This window comes from Pseudophryne corroboree, chromosome 2 (genome assembly GCF_028390025.1).
Source record: "Pseudophryne corroboree isolate aPseCor3 chromosome 2, aPseCor3.hap2, whole genome shotgun sequence".
Classification (NCBI taxonomy): domain Eukaryota; kingdom Metazoa; phylum Chordata; class Amphibia; order Anura; family Myobatrachidae; genus Pseudophryne; species Pseudophryne corroboree.
In genome coordinates, this window is record NC_086445.1 from 868449005 (window position 1) to 868474297 (window position 25293).

General features: G+C 46.6%; 1 protein-coding gene across 1 annotated transcript in view; it reads right to left on the bottom strand.

Annotated features, from left to right (window-relative positions):
* SEZ6 (seizure related 6 homolog) overlaps positions 1-25293 on the bottom strand; it is an 874081-nt gene that overhangs the window by 14030 nt on the left and 834758 nt on the right. The window contains exon 12 of the mRNA XM_063955907.1: positions 6509-6700. Coding sequence (XP_063811977.1) covers positions 6509-6700 — 192 coding nt within the window. The remainder of the gene's footprint in view (positions 1-6508; positions 6701-25293) is intronic.

The window sequence follows — 25293 nt, forward strand, 5'->3', positions numbered from 1 at the left end:
TACACTGGCAAGAACGCATATTCGGGCCCCGGGCACCGTGTACGATACCCCCGCCAGTATATAGCAGCGGTCGCGCTGCGCGCCTTTGCTCCCACACACCAACGGGTTTACATGGGTGCAGGGCGCAGGGGGGGGGGGGCCTGGACAGCAATATATATATTATTTGAGTAGGTATATAGTGCGTAGACACTATATACGGTCCCCTGCCTGCATATAAAAACTATATTATAATGGGGCTGAAGCGCACCGAAAAGGGGCGGGGCTTAGCCCTCACAACAGTGTTCAGCGCCATTTTCTCTCTGTCCCCGCCCAAAATGTGTACAGTGCAAACGAGGGGGGGGGCACAGTGTTTTTAGTGTTATATTGAGGGAAATATAGCACTATTTTTTAGAAATGGGCATGTAATCATTGTTGTGCATATTCCTCTGTGTGTTCCCTGTCAGATATACCCATTATAGTCCACATGTGTCGACAGGCGTGAGTGCTCTGTCACAAACAGCTATGGGGATCACTGTCGGCATCGCCGACGACTGTTAGTACTTGATACAGTGGATGCAGAGTCAACAGGTCAGTAGTTGTATGCTTGTCAAAAGTAAACACTGTATGGGAGACACAGTAGTATGTGGGTGACCCTATCGGCACCAACTGTTATTACTAGGTGTAAATTAACATGCTGTAACTGCCTTATACCTGTATATATATTTAGATGTATATGTATGGTACGCTTCCATGGGCCTGTAGCTCGAGCACAGACATGGTAGTATATGTGGGGGAGTGTTATTAAAATTATTTATGTATACTTCCCTCGGACCCCTCGGGGTTGCAAGAATGTTATTTTGCCTAGTTACTACTCCCTGCTGTCGACGAATACTAGGTTCTCTGTCGACCATAAGGTTTCCTGTTAGATATACAACTGGGGCATTCAGTACATGGTCATACACATTCAGAACACATTAATGTCACTAGGGACCCGACGGTTCCGCTTATATGTATGTTATATATATATATATATATATATATATATATATATATATACCACATCTGTACAGGCGGCACTCTCGGCGAATAAATCAAGACAAAACTCCCAGGAGGGGGACATAAGACAGTATCCTGGGAGTTTTGTCTTGATTTATTCGCCGAGAGTGCCGCCTGTACAGATGTGGTATTTTTGAGGGAGGTATATTCCTCTCCCATTGGGAAGGCACCGGCAGTTTGAAGTATTTGGAGATTTATGGAATGCCACCTGACTGGTCGATATATATATATATATATATATATATATAGGATATGTGTGTATTTGTGTATTACATTATGTATATTCATATTATGATTTCTAATGAATGCTGAAGTAAAAGTATTCCTTCTCATGTGCTTGTCGCTCTGTTGATAAAGCTCTAGGTCGGCCGTGATGAGTTGGTCTCAGATCCTCACATGGAGTCCGAAGGTTTATTCTTTTCCCGCCGTGGATAGAATACTGTGAAAGTCAACTCCTGGTCGATGCGAGGCCCTGTCACAAAGGATCGTACACAGGAAGCTAAGTGATATTTTATTTCTATGCTTTGGAGTTATTTGCATTACATGCACATGGGGGAGTGTTTATATTCGGAAAGGCATCCGATAGTAGTACCCTAAAAAGAGAGGGGATGTCTCTTATATCGATTCTTCTCTATAATATTGCGGCAGGCTACCGTGCGAACGCAGGAGGTGTGGCCGGGGGAATGCTGAGGCTGACTCCGAGAGATATGCCTCTGTTCAGTCAGTCTCGGCAGATACTACTGGTAAATCTAAGTTCGTGAGTTAGACTCCTTCACAACGGTTGGTGACACATTCTGTTGTGGGCTACAATCATTTTAACCGGTTCGATACCGTTCTTTTTTCCCTTTCGGTGCAGATAGTGGAAGGTGAAAAGGTAAGAGTTCTGCAGCCTTGTTAGGTTCGCAGAAGTGGATGTCGGTTTCTGTTTCTACCACATCCACCGCATGTCGCTGGGTCTATCTGGCTGGAGCCTACTCCGGTGGGAGCTCATCTACTACTTTTTGGACTAGGACCTGTGAGTTAAGTATAGCATACAAAGGGGGACATTCTGGCGTTTACAGATGTTTCCCCTCACTGATTTTTCAAATAGATCTTGCCGTTTCCCCTCTGGAAGGGGAGGTAGTACGCGACGCCATACCAGAGTTGCGTCAGGTTCAGGGCGTTGTCCTGCTGTCCCCAGAGCCGGCCCTAACCAATTTGATGCCCTAGGCAAGATTTTGGCTGGTGCCCCCTAGCACCGCCGCTAGTTCTGCAGGAAATGCCTGGCATGAGTCAGCTGGCAGCTCTGCTAACGTCGGGCGCCTTTTGTTTATGAAAGTGCATCTTATTTGCATTACTATGTGGATAGAATGCACAAGCAGCTTCTGCTGATTAAAATGATATGCAGCATGCCTATATTCTGTGTGCGACTGCGGCTGTATCTGCATATGAAATGCTACATTACAGTGATTTCCAGGAATACACTGAAACGTAGTATTTCGTATGCAGATACAGCCGCAGTCACGCAAAATATAGGCATGCCGCATATAATTTTAATCAGCAGAAGCTGCTGGTGCCCCTAAGCATACCAAATGCCCTAGGCATTTACCTAGTTTGCCTATGCCTAAGGCCGGCTCTGGCTGTCCCTGTGTAAAAAACAAACAAAAAACCCCAAAAGATTTCTCTTTACGTGGTTGACCTACAGGATGGATCCTCTCAGACCAGAGAGCTCCAGCACGTAAAGGTAGAAAAGGGGTTAAATGCGTGTTTCTCCACATTCGGCTTACCTGGGTTGATAACCAGGATTGTCTTTGCCATTTCACCGGAGTGATGACAGTATGGTGGGTTCTTTCAATAATACGAACTATTGTCATTCTGTACTGAGACGCTCTCCTGATTAAGGCGAGGTCAAGAAACAAGTGGTGCAAATCGTTGTTTCTCTCTGACTGTTCTTCAACACAGGGGAAGGCTGTTGTTCCCAACGACGCAGATGTCGGAGGTGGGTATCAGAGTAGTTACTGAACGGTTGAAGTTCTGTGTTTTCCTGTGGAAAGAGGTCTGAGGATCCAGAGTCGGATCAGATTTGCAGTGACAATCCATCAATATGTTCCGTTGATGAAGAAGATGGGGGCGGCGTAAGAGGCTTTTAAGTGAGCAGGTCAAATGCCAGAGTGGTTTTCACGGGGCCAGTTGGAAATGTGGTCCGGGTCTCACCTGCACATGCACCAGAATATAATCCTAATGTCCAGGATATCGCTCCTGTGGTGTCTGCTCAGTTCTTACCTCCTAGAGGGAAGAAGGTTCGAATCCAGGACGAGATCCTGGTGTCCGTGCATGCAGATCTCTGAGACGGGGGAGCAGTCCTTGCAAGGGAAGTATTTCCAGAGGAAAAGGTCAAGCTGGGAAGCTTGTCTGCAATAAACTTTCTTGAATTAAGAGCTATTTTCAATGAACATATGCTTTGTGATCTGCCGTGTTAATTCTGTCGGACGACTTGACAGCTGTGGTGTAAGTAAGCCGCTAGGGTGGAACATGGAGCAAAGCGGCAATGGCAGATGCCGTAAAAGTTTTCCGCTGGGTGAAAGGACTGGTAAACGCTATATTAGCAGTCTTCAGTCCGGATGTGAACGACGGAGAAATAGATTCCTCTGCAGATGCGATCTCCATCCGGGAGATATACAGTCATCATCGAGAAGTTTCACTGAAGCGACAGGTCTTTGAGGTGTGCCTCAATTCGACATATTGGTGTCTCGCCTCAAAGAGAGATCTCAGGGATATTGTTCCAGGTCAGGGGACACTCAAGCTATAGCAGAGGACGTCCTCGGGACACCTTGGGTGTTTTCAGTCGGTCTCTTCTGAAGGTGATAAACGTAAGACGAACAAAGGTTCAGGCGATCCTCATTGTTCCGGTCTGAACATGGAAGGCTTGGTATCCAGTTCTCCAAGATTTACTCATAGCGGATCCCTGGCCTCTTCCTCTACGTGAGGAACTGTTACAGTAAGATCCGGGCGTGTATCAAGACTTACTGCGGCTGCGTTTGGCGGTGTGGAGGTTGAACGCCATATCCTAGCCAGAAAGGGTATTTCCAGTGAAGTCATTTCCACTTTTCTTCAGGCTAGAACAGAAGTAACGGCAAAGCCTTACCACCGTGTTTGGAGAAAATATGTGTCTTGGTGTGAATCCAAGTAGGCTTCTACGAAAGACTTTCAGTTGGGTCGTTTTTCTCCATTCTTTGCAAGCAGGTGTGGGTGCAGGCCTAAAGTTAGGCTCCATTCAAGAGCGGTTTTGGCCTTATTAATTTCTTTCAAGAAAGAATTGGCGACCTTTCCGGAAGTTCGGACCTTCGTGGAAGGAGTACTGCACATCCAACCTCCATTTGTGCCCCCATTGGCACCGTGGGACCTTGTCGTGGTGTTGAGTTTTCTTGTGTCACAATGATTGGAACCTTTCTGAAAGGTTGTGTTAAATTTTCTCTCTAGGAGAGTGGTCATGCTTTTGGCTTTGACGTCCGCAAGGCAGGTGTCGGAAGTGGCGGCTGGGTCTCACAAGAGCCCCTGTTGGATCTTCCAGGTGGATAGAGCGAAATTGAGAACTCAGATAATAGTTCTGCCAACAGTGGTTTAGGTGTTTTGCAGAAACCAGCCTATTTGATGCCTGTGGTTACTTGAGCTGATTCAAGGTCTCTCAATGTACTCAGAGCTTTGAATATTTATGTCGCCAATTTGGCTCAGATTGCGGAAACAGAGGCTCTGTTTGTCCGGTATGCTCCCAGTGTGATTGGGGCGCCTGCGTCTCTGTAGTCGGTTACACGCTAGATCTGTGATCCGATTCGGCGTGCTCGTTCTACGGCTGGATTGCCGTTACCGAATTCGGTGGTGACCCATTCTACTTGGAAAGTGGGTTTTCTTGGGCGGATGCCCGAGGAGTCTCGGCGATTCATCTTTGCGGAGCGGATACTTGGTCGGGTTCAAACACTTTTGCTAAGCTCTACAAGTTTGATACCCTGGCTGATGGGGTCCTCATGTTGCTCAATCGGTGCTGCAGAGTCGTCCACACTCTCCCGCCCGGTCTGGAGCTTTGGTATAAACCCCATGGTCCTTGCGGAGTCCCCAGCATCCTCTAGGACGTAGGAGAAAATAGGATTTTAATACCTACTGGTAAATCCTTTTCTCTTAGTCCGTAGAGGATGCTGGGCGTCCGTCCCAGTGCGTACTGTGTCTGCAGTTATTGGTGATGGTTACACTCTTGTGGTGTTTCTGTTCTGTCAGGCTGTTGCTGACATTGTGCATGCCATGCCATGCGGTGTCTTATTATTGGTTGTGTTGACACACTGGTTGTGTTACATATTCTCTCAGCATGTGGCTGTGTATTTTTCATGCCGTTGGCTGGTATTCTATTAAATGCCACGTTCTGCGGTATATTTGTGGTGTGAGCTGGTATGACACTCACCGTGTTTAAACAATAAATTCTTTCCTCGATATGTCCGTCTCCCTGGGCACAGTTTTCTAACTGAGGTCTGGACGAGGGGCATAGAGGGAGGAGCCAGTTCACACCCATTCAAAGTCTTGTAGTGTGCCCATGTCTCCTGCGGATCCCGTCTATACCCCCATGGTCCTTACAGAGTCCCCAGCATCCTCTACGGACTAAGAAAAGGATTTACCGGTAGGTATTAAAATCCTATTATCGTCCAGTGCGTACCCAGCATAACACTGCAAATAGCAACATTCTATCATTAAAACCTCCTACAAATGACAGCATTCTGTTAATAACACGTCTGTACATATAGGTGCATGCATGGAGCAATAAACAAGCAAACAACAAACAAAAATACACTAAGGGGTAAATTTACTAAGATGGGAGTTCTATTTAAGATGGGATGTTGCCCATAGCAACCAATCAGATTCCAGCTATTATCTTCTAGAAGGTGCTAGATAAATGAGAAGAAGAATCTGATTGGTTGCTATGGGCAACATTCCATCTTAAATAGAACTCCCATCTTAGTAAATTTACCCCTTAGTGTATTTTTGTTTGTTGTTTGCTTGTAAATTTACCCTTAAGGGTCCGATTTAACAACGAGACATAACCCCTTTAGCACTCGCTAAGGGGTTATGTCCTCCTTTCAGTATTTAACAAATAGCGGTAAGCATTCCCGAGCATACCTCACCGGAGAGGTAAGTAATGTTAAATACCAACAGCATATTCGTTAGTATGACTGCAATTCTAAACAAAATATGCTGGTAATAAGCATAGTTATTAAATGGGATCCTAAATATGAGAAAACATATCCAAGTATTTCTTATTAAATGAATAGCTATGTTAAATTACTGTATACTGAATTTGTCAAAACCTTTGATGAATAAATCTATTTGTAGTTGGTTTTAATCATTTATCAAATAGGTTCATAGCACTGTAGTAAGGTTATTTATGCAAGGTAGAAATAACTTGGTCATCATAAGTGTAGGCCTGGTGCCTGATGCTAGGTGTCTGACTTACGGACACACTTTGGTAAGCGGTCACTCCATTTGGGCACACCAGCCTGACGGTTGTAGCAGGTAAGAGTGGTGCTACCAGTGAGAACATAGCCTTTGTCACACACATAACGCACTGTACTGCCCACAGGGAACTTCGCATTAGAGAGAATCCTGCGACTGTGGGTCACATCACCAGGGTCGGAACAGGAGGTCACTGGAGAAAGAACATAGAGATGTGTTAGAAACGTTCTATAAGTCCAGATGAATAGGTATTTTAATGCAAACATCCAAGCGAGATTTAAAATCATGCCAGTCACTTAGGTACTTTGCAGAGAGTCACTGAGAACACTTTGGGCCTAATTCAGTTTTTTGCTGTCTTGCGATCAGATAGTTGCCGCCTACAGGGGAAGTGTATATTCACTGTGCAAGTGTGCGTTCCTATGTGTTAGCAGAGCTGCTAAAAATCAGTTTGTGCAGTCTCTGCGCAGCCCAGGACTTACTCTTCCAGTGCGATTGAATCCTGCTGATCAGGGACGGAGCTGATTTCAGACACAGTCCCTGAGAACGCTTGGACATGCCTGCATTTTTCCGGACACTCCCTGTAAACGGTCAGTTGCCACCCACAAATGGTCTCTTCCTGTCAATCACCTTGTGTTCGCCCATGCGAATGGATCTATCACACCATCCCGTCGCTGACCGCCGATGCCCGTTGTAGCTGTCCGACAAGCGTGCGCATTGCGGCTCAGACCCATGCGCAGTTAGGATCTGTTCGCCCGCTGTGTGAAAACGCACAGCAGCGATCAGATCTGATTTAGACCCTTTGTTACATGTAGCACAGTGACACATCATTATTATGATACATCCATAGGCAACAGCTCACATAGCATTTGAAAAAAAACCCATTGGCAATGAGTCTGCTTAAAGCCATTATTGTTTTTGTTATTCTGTCTGTATCTCATGTAGCAGTAAGGCATTAATCAACAAAACAATATTAATTCCAGATATGTTGGATACAAAGTGGTTTGTCGGTGAGAAGGGTTGTGCTTTTATGGACCTTGCCTTTACAGTCCTATTTTATTTGAAACAATGCATATGTAAATGAATGGGCTTGTAGTGTATGGCTTGGATGGAGAAAAAGGGGACAGAGATAAAGTCCCAACCAATCAGCTCCCGGCTGTCATTTCCCAAACACAGCACGTGGTATGACAGTTAGGAGCTGATTGGCTGGTACCTTATCTCTGTCCCCTATATCTCCATCCAAGGCTTAGTAAATAGACCCCATAGTTTGCCAAACCCTAAGCATCTGGATGAATCCCACACCAAGCCCTCAGTTCAGTGAGTCTCTACCTGTTCTACATTGTGAGATACTTTGATTTGATTCCACTATTCATGGTGAGATACTTTGATTTGATCCTTTGGTCAGATTTTTCTATTTCCTCTGCTGGGCCTATTGCTTTAGGCAGGGGCGTTTCTAGCCGGCAGCTCTGTGACTCTGGGCACTAGTGTCCCTAGCGCTGTCCCAGAGTCTAGAACGCATGCTCAGATGTCCGGGAAAATGGCACAGCAGCCATTTTCCCAGTGATTTTCCTATTGCGCATGCGCAAAACGCTGGGAAAGAGGCACTGCGCCATTTCCCCAGTGATTTCTGGAGCGCTGCTGCTGCGCCGCAGGATTCTGGAGGGGAAAAATTAAAAATAATGGGTGGAGGGTGTGCGGTGTGAGCCCCCTGGACCCCGGGGGCCCGTGTGTTCACCGCACATACTGCCCATTATAAATACGCCAGTGGCTTTAGGCTGTATTCATGAAGTATCATTATTTTTCCTATAACATGTTTTGTTCATTTTTACATTTTATGCTAGTTACTTAATCCATATACTGTACTTAGGGGGTCATTCCGAGTTGATCGCTCGCTGCCGATTTTCGCAGCGCAGCGATTAGGCTAAAAATCAGCATTTCTGTGCATGCATATGGTCTGCAATGGGCGCGCGCGACGTACAGGTACAAAGAACAATGTGATTTTCCACAGGCTCTAGCGAAGAATTAAGTCGCACTGATGGCCGCAGAGTGATTGACATGAAGGGGGCGTTTCTGGGTGTCAACTGACCATTTTCAGAGAGTGTTTGTAAAAACGCAGTCGTGCCAGGGAAAATGCAGGCGTGGCTCGGTGAACGTGGGCGGGTGTGTGACGTCAAAAGCCAACCCTCCAACGTTAGAATCAACGCACACGAAGAGTAACTACAAGGCTGGTCTTGTTTTACACAAAATGTTTTTGCAGGCGCTCTGCTCCACAAGCGTTCGCACTACTGCTAAGCTAAAATACATTCCCCGGTGGGCGGCGGCATAGCGTTTGCACGGCTGCTAAAAACTGCTAGCGAGCGAACAACTCAGAATGACCCCCTTAGTTTGAATAGTAAAATGAAGAGCAGCATTAAGTACAGTTGTTCTGCATCATTTTAGATTCATTTTTTGCACTAATGACACTGTTACTAGTGAATGGTGCAAACAAAGTTTCGCATATACAGTATGGACAAGTCAGTTGAAATTGTAAGCACATTTCTGCCATTGCTTAACTTGCAACATAAACTAGAAACCAGTAGGTGGAGCTGTGGTCCCAGAATGCAAACAGAAGGGAGTACTTAATTAATTTCAAAATAGCAGTACATATTTGCATAGTTTATTTCAAAATATATTTTCCCACTTGTTTTTCAATTTCCCATTTTTTTCTAATTATTAATGTAGAAAGAAGAGTGCTGCCAATACTTTTTTCAATCAAAACGCTGTCATTAATTTTTAATAATAGGACAAATCTAAAATGATTCTGCACTCTTTTGCATTGGTTCACCCTCTAGCACATATTTGTTATGCACCTGCATAATAATTATTTCAGCCTGAGTAATATAAACAAATCTTAAGTGGTAGCTTACTTATCGATCCTGCAGAACAAAATCCTTGAGATGACCAGATTTCTCAAATACTGTACATTGAAATGGGCAGGTATCCTACATATTTTATTATATGCTACAGTACCTTATACCCTTTTTACACCTACCTACGCGGTCACATCCGGGAGCCTGACACGGGTGCTACCCGGCTGCGAACTGCGTCAGCCCCCTTTCCTGCACCAGTTACTAACCCCAGCATATTGCCGGTTTGGTGACGTTGCCGGTGATGCGACAGGGGTGGCGCTGGGAGATCACTTGATCTCCCAGCGCTGCCCTTCCATACACTGTGAACGGGAGCCGGGGCGCATCGACCCGGCTTCTGTTTACACAGCACAGCTTGCCGGGTTGAACCCGTGTTCAACCTTGCAAGCTACCCGAGTTGGAATACCGGGTCACTCGACCCGGATTATTCCAACTCGCCCCTTTTTAACCAACCAGCAACACGGGTTATGCACGTTCATGTGCAATAACCCATGTTACATACTGGTTGGTGTAAAAGGGGTATCAGACAGCACCTCAGGGGAGGCAATCAGAAGCCTGCCTGTTGGGATTCCGGCGGTCACAATGCAGACACTGGAATTCTGACAAGTGGTGAAATGCCGCCGCCGGAATACCGGTGAGCAAGGATATTCTCCCTCTGTGGGTGTCCATGACACCCATAGAGGGAGAATAAAACCTGTGATGAGCGCAACGAGCCACCGTGCCCGCAGTGTGGCAAGCACAGCAAGCCCGCAATGGGCTTTCTATCACTCGCCCCACTGCCGGCATACTGCAGCCGATGGAATGCCGCTGTCGGTATCTTGATAGAAAGCATCCCGGCCGCCGGTAATTGGTATGTATTTCCACCTCCGATGTTTGCTTTTGGCTAACTATCCCTTTGGATAAGCCTGTTCATAATACTCTGTGCTATAGTAACTTGGCCTGGCCATAATACTGTGGGGGGAATGCAATTAGCTATGAAATGTCGTTTTCACAATAAAAATTGGGTTTTTATCACGACACGCAAAAAGCCGCTATTCAATTGTCCAAGAAAAATTATCGGCGATAATTCTCCATAGGTTTACTGCAAATTTATTTTCTCCACTTCCAGAGCAAGTGAACAGTTGGAAAAAAATCCCTATTTTAAAGTAAAAATTTCAAGATTTGGTTCAGAACCCCTGGAACACTCCCCTGAATTACTTATTAGGCACTTAGAAGTTTAAATTATTTTTAATTGGTCAATAGTGACATGTCATTTTTGGGGTCAAAAAGTGCAAAATTATGGAAATTGGGGTACAAGGTATGGGGCAGGTATATAGGGGTGCTTTATTAGTGGGACAAGTGCTTTTTAGGCTTGCAGGTGGGAGTTATCTTTTTTTGGGGGAAGTTTTTTGAAAGTTGCTTAAAATAACCAAAATATGTACTTTTACCAGGGTCGTTTCTAGAGAGGAGAATGCCCGTGTGCAGGCTCCGTTCGGGTCCCCTCCTCTCTAGCAGGCGGTGCAGAGACTCTGTTCACTGTCCCAGTGCCTAGGGCTCATGCACAGATCTCCGGGAAAATGGCACGGTAGCCATTTTCCCAGTGATTTTCCTACTGTCCGTGCGCGAAACACCGGAGAGTGAGTATTAAACATAAAGGGGGTAGGTGTGCGCTGTGGGCCCCCCTGGACCCATTATTACCCCTGGGGACCCCTGTGCACTGCACACACTGCACCCATTATAGATACTCCAGTGACCATTGGTGTTTCTATAATGTGTGCGGTGCACATGGGCCCACACCGCACACATTGCACCCATTTAATACTTACCTTTCCGGAGTCCAGTGTTGGGCACTGCGATCGCGGTAGAAATCGCCACCAAGATGGCCGCCGTGCATGCGCTGTAGCCAAATTGGTCTCCTAATCATGGCGGGCACCATGTTTCTGGAGACCTGCGCATACGCACTAGACTCTGGCACAATGTCGGAGTCTACAGCGCCGTACAGAGGAGGGGGCCCACCCGGAGGTGCAGACAGGCCCCCTCCTCTGTTGAAACATCCCTGCCAGTGACTTATACCCATTTATATATACCCGCAATTTAATTTGACCACTTATTTTGCTGAAAAACACTTGTTATCATTTTACACGCTTTTGGAAAAATGCATATAACAGCCATATAATTTAAGTGCCCCACATCTTTTTATTATGACCACTAATGGACTTCTATACTGTTCTCCTATATTAGTTTGGCTTTTTTGGGGTACAGGCAGATTTCCCCATTGTCACCTACACTCTTCTCTGGTTTTGCTGGCAAGAATTTTAGCCTGAATCCCGTTTTTGTGCATTTGCAATTGTATAGACTGAATCATGGGAGCCCGCAAACCCACAAAAGGCAACTTATTGCACTTAATGGAATTCCCCATGTATCTAATTTGGAAGGGGATGCAGTCAACTTACCTCCAATCAAAATTCTGATGGTCGAAATCCCGACAGCAATTGACCGACGGTCAAAATCCCGACAAGGTCAAAATCCCGACATGGACAAAATACCATCAAGGTCAAAATACCGACATGTAAAATGCCGACAGGTCAAAAGGCCAACATGTTTTTATCATTGAAACTGACTTGTTCATACTTTACCATCCCAGTGGACCTGGAGGGGGAATATAATAGTGTGTCGAGCGCAGCGAGGCACCGTGCCCGAAGCTATATGGTGTCCATGTCGACCTATGCCGACATACACACAAAGAACAATGAAAACAGCATGTCGGTATTTTGACCGGCATTTTACATGTTGGTATTTTGATCTTGTCAGTATTTTAAATGTCAGTATTTTGTCCTTGTTGGGATTTTGACCTTGTTGGGATTTTGACCGCCGGTCATTGCTGTCGGGATTTCGACCGTCGGGATTTTGATTGGAGGTATTTCATACCGATCCCTTTGGAAGTTCACATTGCTTTATGCATGTTTTACTAGATTTCTGCCAAAGTATATACTGTAGGTTCACAGAGTTCACATTTGATTAGCAGGGAAGACACCCAGTATACTTCAGTAAATTTCACTGGTAGTGTTAGATTTTATTACAGGGGAGAAAGGGGAGGCGGGTATGCAGGGGAAGCTGCTAGGATAAATCCTCCTCTGAGCATTACTGCAGCTCACACCTGAGTGTTACAATCCATCCAGGCACCTTCAGCAGGATTTTATTGAGCAGTAATGAGAAATGGACAGACTAAGGTGTGTACACACGGTGAGATCCTTGCTATGCCCGATTTTTACTTGCGATTTCCCTTGAACTCCCCGGAGCCCAGATAGCACAGATTTTGACTAACTTTTCTTGAGATATGGACTATGGCCCTCATTCCGAGTTGTTCGCTCGCTAGCCGCTTTTCGCAGCAGTACACACGCTAAGCCGCCGCCCTCTGGGAGTGTATCTTAGCTTAGCAGAATTGCGAACAAAGTATTCGCAATATTGCGAAAAGATTTTTCTGTGCAGTTTCTGAGTAGCTCGAGACTTACTCTTCCAGTGCGATCAGTTCAGTGCTTGTCGTTCCTGGTTTGACGTCACAAACACACCCAGCGTTCGCCCAGACACTCCCCCGTTTCTTCAGCCACTCCCGCGTTTTTCCCAGAAACGGCAGCGTTTTTTCACACACTCCCATAAAACGGCCAGTTTCCGCCCAGAAACACCCACTTCCTGTCAATCACACTCCGATCACCAGAACGAAGAAAAAACCTTGTAATGCCGTGAGTAAAATACCAAACTTCTTAGCAAATTTACTTGGCGCAGTCGCAGTGCGAACATTGCGCATACGCAATTAGCGGAAAATCGCTGCGATGCAAAGAAAATTACAGAGCGAACAACTCGGAATGAGGGCCTATGTGTGCTTACGATTTTGGCTTATGTGATATTTTGGCTTATGTGAGATGTCATTGACATGTGATAGTACACCGATCTAGCAAGAATTGACTTGCCTGCACAGTCTATCTTTTCTTGCGATGCCGACCTGGCGGGACCGCGCATCGGGATCGAATCGGGATCGCAAGGTGACTTTCACCTTGCGATCTGCACTAACTTTTCTTGCGATTTTGACTATATAGTCAAAATCGAAAGAAAATATCTCACCGTGTGTACACACCCTAAGTCCTCCAGCAAGCTAGGTGGGGAGGTGAATTATTGTAAGTACTCCCTCTCTTTAGCTAAATATATTTGAAAAAAACAATCGGGATACACTAGAAGATAAGACTGACAGAGGAATGGGAAGCGATTCAGTGCTAAGAATCACACTTTGTCTTCTGTCCTGACTGCTAAGAAGCAGCTAAAAGATTAATACATTCAGGCTGTAGGATCAATAATATTTTACTTTATTTGTCTCCAGTGTGCTCTGAACTTTGTTGTTTTATAAGGTTGAAAATTAGGTTTTATTTGGCATGGTGTCTTCCTGCTACAGAGGTACATATTGCTTACCTGTAAAATATACTGATCAATCTTCTTTTATATTGCTGCTCCAGACCATTCTTAATTCTTGTTTAGAGAGCAGAACATAACTGTGTGTATCATTCATGGGAAGAGTAGTAGGCTCATAGTAACTTTTAAACAGTTTTTGTTATTTTTGTTGGGGTGCAATATATTATTTTATGTATTTAGTATTTATTACCAGTTTATATGGCGTAGACATACAGTATCACGCAGTGCTTTACAGATAATATTTGGTCATTCACATCAGTCCCTGCCCCAGTGGAGCTTACAATCGGTAGGCTGCGTTTTTTGCTGCCCTGCGATCAGATAGTCGCTGCCTACAGGGGGAAGGGAAAAGAGCTGTGCAAGTGTGCAATCGCTTCTTTTGCATAGCTGCACAAAAATCAGTTTGTGCAGTCTCTGCGCAGCCCAGAATCCTGCTGATCGGGGCCAGAGCTGACGTCAGACACCCTCCCTCAAAACGCCTGAGCCCGCCTGTCTTTTTCCGGACACTCCCGGAAAACGGACAGTTGCCACCAACAAACAGCCTCTTCCTGTCAATCTGCTTGCAAACGCCCGTGCATTCTGATTTTTTGCACCATCCCATCGCTAGGCGCCGATGATTGTTGCTGTTGTGCAACGTGCTGGTGCAGTGCGGCTCAGACGCATGCGCAGTTCGGATCTGATCACCCGTTGTGCGAAAACATGTGGTAGGGAATTAGCCCTATATTCCCTACCACATGTACACAGAACACACGCACGCATGCACACACAAGCACACACGTTCATGCTAGGGTTCATTTTGTTTGGAGCCAATTATTCTACCAGTATATTTTTGGATTGTGGGAGGAAACCGGAGTCCCCGGAGAAAACACACGCAAGCACAGAGAGAATATACAAACTCAATCCATTGAACCCATGACCTCAGTGCTGTGAGTCACTAATGCTAACCATTACACTGTCCGTGCTGCCCAAATATATAATCTATAATCTAATAAATTCATGTTACAATCAGGATGAATTAGAGGTGGGGAATTAAATTTGTATGAATTGTCTTTGACCTGGGTTCAATAAACAAAAAAGTATTTTTATTGTTGTACTAATAAATCATATTTTGTGCAAAACTGATTAACATGTCACAATTAGCTGGATATTTATCAAATGTATGACTGGTGGAAGTAATCTGTTTTCTCGTTCATTCTCTGTAACAGTTGTAAATGTAATAGTAAATACAGCTAAAATGTAATTGTTATCCTGTACCTGCTTCCCCTAAACATGGGATACTGGTGGTCATTCCAAGTTGTTCGCTCTGTAATTTTCTTCGCATCGCAGCGATTTTCCGCTAATTGGGCATGCGCAATGTTCGCACTACGACTGCGCCAAGTAAATTTGCTATGCAGTTAGGAATTTTACTCACGCCATTACGAGGTTTTTTCTTCGTTCTGGTGATCGTAATGTGATTGACAGGAAGTGGGTGTTTCTGGGCGGAAACTGGCCGTTTTATGGGAGTGTGTGAAAAAACGCTGCCGTTTCTGGGAAAAACGCGGGAGTGGCTGGAGAAACGGGGGAGTGTCTGGGCGAACGCTGGGTGTGTTTGTGACGTCAAACCAGGAATGAAACTGACTGAACTGATCGCAGTTGCCGAGTAAGTGTGGAGCTACTCAGAAACTGCTAAGAAGTGTCTATTCGCAATTCTGCTAATCTCTCGTTCGCAATTTTACTATGCTAAGATTCACTCCCAGTAGGCGGCGGCTTAGCGTGTGCAAAGCTGCTAAAAGCAGCTTGCGAGCGAACAACCCGGAATGAGGGCCACTATCCATAATTACATAATTTACCCTCATTTCACATTTCTACGGGTGTGGTATAGCTGACCGATGGTCTCCTGACCGCCGGTCAGCATACCGACGCCGGGATCCCGGCAGCATACCGACGCCGGGATCCCGGTGGGGAGGGGCGAGTGCAGCAAGCCCCTTGCGGGCTCGGTGGCAACCAGCGGTCGCCACAGGTTCTATTCCCACTCTATGGGTGCTGTGGACACCCACGAGTGGAAATAGTCCCTGTTGGTCGGCATGCCGACCGTTGGGATAGTGAGGGGGTGGGATTTTGGGGGAGGTCATGTGACCGTCGGTCTGCTGACCGCCGGTCACATAAATACCACCCCATTTCTACCTCTTACCAAGAACACAGTATAGTCAATGGCTTTCCAGAATACTAATCCATTATAACTGAAATAGCTGTCCATGTTAGGCTAGAACACTTGCACTATGCACTTCCCATACCTCTGACCAGGACACTATACAGAACACATTTTATAGTGGCTATTACCTAATGCAAACTCTATTGCCTATTGTCTGGTGTATGATACAGACTCCAGTGTCTGGTTGCTCATGTACAATAAAAACCCAATTACTAGGAGATCCTAATGCCTGTTGCACACATACAATGTAGACATAGGCATTTCTATAATGGGTGCAGTGTGTGTGGTTCAGGGGGGCCCACATCGCACACACTGCACCCATATATTATATTTACCCCTCCAGAGTCCCGCAGCCCTGCACTGCAGACAGAAATCACTTGAAAAATGGAATGCCCCTGAATGTAGAGCTAATTTTTCTATATATAAAATGCCTGGGGTCTTCACTAGTATCTGCTCTTGCACCAGCCCCTGATAGTTACAAGAGATCCAGCAGAAACAGGCTTCCCTTACACATATGCATAGACTTATAGAATATGAGAGCAGATAAGAACCACTTGGCCCATCTAGTCTGCCCATAACACATGTACACACAAGGGTTAATTTTTTTGTCAGGAGCCAATTAGCCTACGAGTATATATGTGGATTGTATAAGGACACCGGAGTAAACCCACACAAGCACAGGGAGAATATGCAAACTCCACACCGTTAGTGGGAATCGAACCCATGACCTTAGTGCTGTGAGGCAGCAATGCTAACCATTACACCATCTGTACTGCGCATGAATCGCAGAGATCTTTAGATACATGCCCACAATGCTCCAATTACACACCCAAAAATCAGTTCAGTTCCTTGTGCTCGCATTGTTACCACCCGGTAAACACCCAATTTCACAGAAAGACAGATTCTGCCAAGGAAAAATGCATATGCAAAAACTCTGATGCAGTCCTTCTGTGGGGGATACTTAATATTTATGGATATCACACAAATATTATTTGATAATAAGGCCAATAATAAGGCAAAAGGAGGACCTGAGATGGATTTAGATTACATGGCTTCACAAGGATATTAGTTGTTTAAAGGTTATAAGGCTCTTCCGTAAATGCTATAAATTATGTTTTTCTTTACCCAAAATATAAAATAAAATAAGATGCAGGAGAGATTTGCAGAATATCACAAAGTAATGGGAGAGGTAATTGGAGGTGCTGACGCCCATTACCATTACTCAACAACAACAAAAACACCCACTTTTTGTTGCACATTGGTTGAAATAAATATTTTTTTTTATATTTTGGATATGAGACTATGGTGATGGTCTACACGACAAAACCAATAATAACATGTTTCATATTGTGCATTCTGCACTTCACCGCGTATTAATCTCAAACATAAATCTGCCAGAAACTACAACATCATGTACTTTGCAACTGGAAAATTTGTGACAGGGATAAAAAAAAAAAGTCTTGTATTTCAGGACAGAGTAATATTGTTACTTGATTTGACACTGCTAGTGTAATTGAAAAACTGCTTTTGCTGAGTTAAATTAAAAAGAAACTTTCTGCCTAAGATTCTGCAATCCCATATAGAAATCAGAGAACCTGTTGGCCCGCTGGAAGTATTCTGGGTCTTACTGTATGTACCTGCTGGTAATATTTTGTGTTTGCCATCTATGGAAGTGTACATGTGTTTTACACAATGTGACTGAGGCAAAGTTGGTAACAAAATGGGTGAAAATGACTCTTAAAAATACTTGGCTTATGGCATCAGCACCTATCTATCACCTGCCTTCTAAGTGGTAGATGCGTGATTCGCTTATCTGTACTTTCAGGCAGGGGTGTATCTTCCTATTGGTCAGGATGGCACTTGCCAGGGGCGCCGGCCAAGAGGGGGGCGCCGCCCGGCAGTGCCACCCACGCAAGGGGGTAGAATGACATAGTAGTTCTCACTGAGTACATCCCTTAGCAGTGCTCATCCACTGCCGGACTCTCAGAAGCTTATTGCACTCTGACACTCTCTGTGACTACAGTCACAATGATGGTGAATATAGCCGGGGAACTGGGCACTTCCAGGTATGGGGAGGGGCGAGGCACCGCCTCTTCCTCATCCGCTCCCCTTCTCATTGGTCCCACGCAGTCTGTCACCAAACACCAGCCACTACAATCAGCACCAGTCAGCAGTGCAGCATGAGCATACCTGTACATTTTCTGCTGTACCGTAGCTGCACTGCATGGTCTATCCTGGCAGTCTGGATCAAAGGTTACAAAGAGCTCTGTATGGAGAGGTATCTAGACCAGTGACTGCCCAACCAGCTGTGTTGAGACTACAACTCCCAGCACACCTTGTCAATTGGATTTGCTGGGACATGTACTGCAATCACACCTAGAGAGGGGTTTTTAACTGTATGTAAGTGTGCATATATCCCCTCGGTGCCCCGTCCACACCCTCCTTGTAATTCCCCCTTAGTGTCACTGCCTGCACCATCCCTGTAAATGCCCCCTCAGTGACCCTGCCCATACACTCCTGTAATTCCCTCTCAGTGTCCCTGCCCGCACCCTTCCCATAATTCCCCCTTAATACCCGTGCCCGCACCCTCCCCGTAATACCCTCTCAGTGTCCCTACCAGCATCCTAACCATAAATCCCCCTCAGTATCCCTGCCTGCACACTCCTCGTAATTCCCCCTAAGTCTACCTGCCTGCACCCTCCCCGTAATTCCATCTCAGTGTCCCTACCCGCACCCTCCTCGTAATTCCCCCTCAGTGTCCCTACCCACACCCTCCCCGTAATTCCATCTCAGTGTCCCTGCCTGCACCCTCCCCGTAATTCCATCTCAGTGTCCCTGCCTGCACCCTCCCCGTAATTCCATCTCAGTGTCCCTGCCCGCACCCTCCTCGTAATTCCCCCTCAGTGTCCCTGCCCGCACCCTCCTCGTAATTCCATCTCAGTGTCCCTGCCCGCACCCTCCTCGTAATTCCATCTTAGTGTCCCTGCCTGCACCCTCCTCATAATTCCTCCTCAGCAGGGCCGTAGCTAGGTGTGTGCCAGCGCACATGCACTGTGGGTGCAGTACCGCTGGTAACACCCGTAGTTCCGCAATGCAATGTGAGCCTGCAGTAGTTAAAGTACAGCCGCGGGCAGTAAAGCCCTGCCCCCACCCCCGGAAACATGAGCTTACAGTACAGCCAGACCACTCGCCCCCCCCCTCCACAATAGGTTATAATGTGCCGTGGCAATACTTGCCGAGCCCCACCGCCACCACCACCACCACCGTAGGTTAAAGTGAGCTGCGGGTTACTGTAGTGCCCGATCCTCCCCTCACCTTGCACCCGCTCCTGCCAGAGTTACAATGCAGTGCATACAATGGCAGAGTTACAATGCAGTGCAGTCATGTCCTCCCCCTCCTGCCTGGAGGCTACAGTGACGATCTTCTGCACTCCTGTAGACCTGTACTCCCAGGGGACATGCAGGCTGAAAATCTCTATATCTACAACCACACACAGCGGCAGTGAGCGCCCAGTGAGCTCCTGGACTGCACCTAAGCAGCCCGTCTGCCCCAGCCTGTGCTTGTCAGTGAGTGGCCTGGTCTCCGGGCAACGGATTGACAGTGTCCCATGAGATCAAGATCATGCAGCAGCCACACAACTACAACTGGGTGAGCAGAACAGCAGCAAGTGGTAGGGACTCTTCATGCCAACCCTTAGAAAGGTGAGAGGAGTGCCTGGGTCCTGATGCTCTGGAACCACAAGTCCCATCATGCCCTAACGGACATTACATGATAGAGTATGCTTGGACTTGTGGTTCCACCATAGCTGGAGAGCAGACATTGCCTACCTCCGAGTTCTCATGATTTTTGTACAGGGCCGTAGCTAGGTGTGTGCCGAGTGTTCTCGGCCCACAGTACATAGGCACTGAGGACAGAGAACCGCATGTAATGTGTAAAAGTGAGCTCTATCTGCCGTAATGTGTAAAAGTGAGCTGTGCCTGCGGTAATGTGTAAAAGGGAGCTCTGCCTGCCGTAATGTGTAATAGGGGCTCTACCTGGAGTAATGAATAAAATGGGGCTCTACCTGGCGTAATGTGTGTAAGTGGCATCATTTGATTAATGGAGACCACTGTGCAGCGTAATATGAATTGGTATTATTTTGTTGCCACGCCCCTAACACATAAAGCCACACCCCTATAGTTCTGGCACACACCTAAAGCACGCACTGGCCCTATTTTAAATATGGTGGGGGCGCGCTGAGGCTGTTTCTTGCACACAGCGCTAAAATGTCTACTTACGGCACTGCTCCTCAGTGTCCCTTCCTGCACCCTCCCCATAATTCCATCTGTGTCCCTGCCCGCACACCCCTTGTAATTCCTCCTCAGTGTCCCTGCCTACACCCTCCCTGTAATTCTCCCTCAGTGTTCCTGACCTCAGCTTCCCTGTGACTCCCCCCTCAGTGTCCCTTCCCGCACCCTCCCTGTAATTGCCCCTCAGAATCCCTGACCTCAGCCTCCCTGTAGCCCCTTCCTCTCATTTTCCCTACCCAAACCCACCCTGTAATTACTCCTTAGTGTCCCTGACCTCCATCTTCCTGTGACTCCCTGCTCAGTGTCCCTGCCCACACCCTCCTGTAATTCCACCTCACTGTCCCTGCCTGTACCATCCCCGTAATTCCCCCTCAGTGTCCATGCCCGCACACTCCTGTAATTGCCCCTCAGTGTCCCTGACCACCCCCCCCCTGTAATTGCCCCTCAGTGTCCCTGACCTCAGCCTCCCCGTAAGCCCTCCACCTCATTGTCCCTACCCGCACCCTCCCTGTAATTCTCCCTCAGTGTCCCTGACCTCAGCCTATCTGTAACTCCCCCCTATGTGTCCCTGGGTGGGGGAGGTAGGGGCGCCAGTTCCTTACTTTGCCAGGGGCGCTCAGACCCCTAGATACACCCCTGCTTTCAGGTCCTGTCTCCCATCCTCCTGCATCCTTCCAAGTTCTCTAGTGAAGTGGGTTGGTGGGGTTTAATATTCCAGTGCTGCAAACCACACCACCATGGTCCCAACATGAGGACAGGCAAGCAGTGGCGGCTCCAGAGGTGGGGTTGCAGTACATACAAAATTAATAGAGGAGCCACACCAACTGCCCCACCAAATGCTGCCAAACATCGCCGGCCAGGACTCACTGGCAGTTGGTATGGCTCCCCTATTTAAATTTTGGACTGCCCCAACAGTGGCGCTGGAATGTTTTGAGGTTGGGGGGGCATAGTAAAAATTACATTTTGGCGCTCCACCCCAAACCTCGCCACTCCCCCCCAGTGCGGGTGAGTGGCACTCACCTCTGGCTGGGCGACTCCTGCTGTAAAATCAATGTGCTGCCACTGCCTGCTATGCCGCATGTCCTCCTAGCCGGCTCTTCATTGATGCATTACTGGGAGGAGGCGGGGATGTCCCAGTAGGCTCAGAATGGCCACGACTCCCTCCCAGTAATGCATCAGTGAAGAGCCGGCTAGGTGGACATGCGGCATAGCAGGAAGCGGCAGCACATTGATTTTACAGCAGGAGTCGCCTGCGGGGATCCGGGGGTAAGCAATCCCCCTAACCCGCGCCTGCGCCTCCATCTCGTTTGGGGAGGCATGCTGCCCACTTGCCCCCCCCCCCTTTTCCTACACCTATGTGCCCCACCGCTGGAGCTTCCACTGGTAGCAAGTAGGCTGATACATGAACATTCACCTTTAATGAGCAATAAAAACATATGAAGCTGATAACATGTGCTCCCTCATTTACTAATTTACATAGATCTTTTGATCATATTTCTGCTATGCAGTGTCGAACTTCCCATTAGGCACTAAAATTCATAGTTGGTAGATTTTTCTTTATTATTCTATTAAATTGGGGCTTATAACCAATTATTAAAAACATAAAATGAGGAAGGTGGGGGGTGGCCATTACTGTTGTGCCTAGGGAAGTCCTCACCCTTAAATCCGCTCCTGCTGCTATGCATAATATAGTTTTCTAGGTTTTAAGAAAAGTGAACATTTTCCTAGGGTCCACCATTACATTTCCAAGCAATGATGTCACTGGTACTCTATGAAGGTAAAAATTGCTCAAGTTAGTTTCTAGAGTGAATTTTTGTGTACTTAATGCACAAAGGATGCAGCCATTTTGTGGGTTAAACAGGGCTGGATTAAGCCTTGTAGTGCCTTGGGCACTTAAGACAGGGGGCCCACGGTGGAAGGGGTATATATTAGATTGTGCATACCTCCCAACATGACCCATTCCAAAAGGAACCTCATGCTCTTTATATGGACTTCCCTTATAATATATGATTGGTGTCACCTGTGTTGAACTATTTAATTGATAAGAAAGATGTCTCGAGACTTCCGGGTACGGCGCCGATGCGTGCAGCAGCAGCAGTGTGAGCTCCGTGTGCCGCCCCAGCCCGCGCTAGCCCGCACGCTGCACATAGCATTACAGCCCGCTCCCGGACCGCTCACCTGCCTGTGGGAACACATCTGGCACTTGATGGAGCGCTTCCTGGCCGCCCCAGAAGCGGCTAAGCCCCTCAAACAACGTCCTGCAAAAACGAAAGGGGATTCCAAGATGGCCGCCGGACAGCAGACACAGCCGCAGCAGCAGCAAGTGCACACAGATCGTGAGTTACATTCCTCCTCTGACTCCTCTGTGAACACAGCTCTCCCTGTACATGCTGCCCCCTCTACACAGAAGTCTAATAAGACTACAGAGCAGGCTGAGGGCCCAATTACATACTCTGATATGGTAAAGGCAATTCAAGACTCCATTAACCCTATTATGGAATCTCATGCTGCCAAAGTCACACAGGCAGTGCATGACATCAAATCACAGTTTAAACAGCTTTCCAAACGGGTGCAGGCTAATGAACAACGCCTTGGGGAGACATTTCATGACGTTGCCGATTTAAAGGAACAGTGCGCCTTTCTTCAGAAATCCCATTACCAGCTTCTTAATAAGGTCGACGAACTCGAGAATAGATCACGTCGAAATAATCTGAGGGTTGTTGGGCTGCCCGAGGCCCTTAAAGGGCCAGCACTCTTTTCCTTAATACAAGACACGCTGCCTGATCTGCTTGATATCCAAGATTCCTGCGCGGGTATGATTATGGAGAGGGCCCATCGCATTGGTCCTGCAAGGCCCTTCGCAGGATTCCCGACCCCGGGCTGTTACTTTCCGTTGTCTAAATTACATCCACAAAGACACTATCTGGTCTGCGTCTCGTCGTAAGCGGAATTTACAATGGAACGATGTGAGGATTTTTATCTTCCAAGATTATTCGGCAGAGGTGGCCAGGGCACGACGTGAATTCACCCCACTTTGTTCCCGCCTAGCCAAAGCAAATAGAAAATTTGCTCTCATATACCCGGCACGATTGCGCCTGTTCAAAGGATCTTCATTTACAGACTTCTCCACCGTTGCTGATGCGGAAGCATATCTATTGGAAGAGGAGAACGGCCGTTCTTCACTGCACCTGCCCTCAACGGACTCGACTCCTGACTGCTAACCACGGCTATGAAATTCCTTAGAGTGGTTATCTCCTCCTTTACTGGCGATTACTCTATTGCTTTGATATATCTGTTTATGTTATAGCTGCTAATCGCTAGAAGTTCTTGAAATTATTGGTGGGAGGAGACGCCTCTCTTACCGACATAAATGCTATGTCGGATGCCATTTCATCATTTATACCATTCTGAATGGGAGGCTTCCTTTAAGGCGCCTTCCACCTAAAGTTCTCCACATGTTATTTTGAGTTATGTTTTGTTTATGCCATATATAAGCTATGCTTCTTGTTTCTCAGTACCAGGGCTGGGGCAAGCCTGGAGTTCTTATCTGGTTCTCCATTTGGCGAACTATAGGTCAATTTAGATTATCTTTGTACCCGAAGTGCACTTTTGATGCTAATCTTTTGATCCATTCTTTTCTGGATCCTCTGCTTTACTTTTCCCCACCTTTTCTACCCATTGTTCTCTCCTCTCTGTGTCTTGTCCTGTCGGTTTTCTATGTCCATGATAGCAATGTATTTTGTAGATATGACATTATCGGTTTTATTTATTGCCATGAATCATACCTTTCTTCAGCAGAATGATGACGTGTTTAAAAATTGGCACATATAATGTAGGTAGCTTCCACTCCCCCATAAAGAGGAAGAAAATCTTACTTTACTTATCTAAACTGCATGTAGATGTTGCATTCCTCCAGGAATCTCATCTCCTTTCCCCTGAGATTGACAAGCTCAACTGCCTGGGCTGGAGAGTGCTGGCGTCCGCCCCATTTACTGCCAAGGCCCTTGGGGTACTCATTTTGATTAGACGCTCAGTCCAAGTAGACCTTCACTCCTCCCAATCTGATACTGAAGGCAGATATCTCATTGTAGACGCCACCCTAGATGACTCACGTTTTCTCCTGTGTAATGTATACGCCCCCAATATTGATCCCCAACCCTTTTTTCTGTCCATTGCCGCTAAACTGCACCAACACTCTCATAAACAGGTGATACTTGCAGGTGACTTTAACTCTACTGTATCCAATGCTCTTGATAGGAATACCAAATCCAGATCTAGCCGTTATACCCCCAAATATGGTTTACCATATTTAATGTCACAGCTGCACTTGGTGGATGTGTGGCGAGCCTGTCATCCAGTCGACCGTGAATACACTTGTTTATCGGCTGCTCATGGTACACTGTCGAGAATCGATTATCTGCTCATCTCGGCTTCTATGTTTACCAGGGTGCAGACTTCTGAAATTGAACCGGTGTCCTTGTCGGATCATGCGGTCTGCTGGATGGCTCTCGCCACCTTCCCCAATAGAGGCCCTGTCAGACAATGGCGCTTCCCATCCCACCTGACCAATTCCATTCAATTTAGAAATATGCTGGAGGCATCATGGGCTGACTTTAAACATTGTAATGTAGCTGCAGAGAATGAATCACCGCTCCTGTTCTGGCAGACGTCTAAGTCAGTACTAAGAGGCTATATTATCTCCTTCACCTCCAAACATAAGAAAGACACACAAGCTCTGTACCTTGATGCTCAATCTAAACTTACTGACGCCTACCAAGCGTTCACGCAGTCCCCCACCCCAATTACCAGAAAACTCTACCATGAACAGAAATCCCTTTTTGACAAACTCTTAACCCAAACCGAATCTAAATTAACATTTATGTCTCAATGTAGATTCCATAAATTCGGCAATCGATCTAGTCGATTGCTTTCAAATCTCCTGAAAGGTCAACATCCCCCAACACTT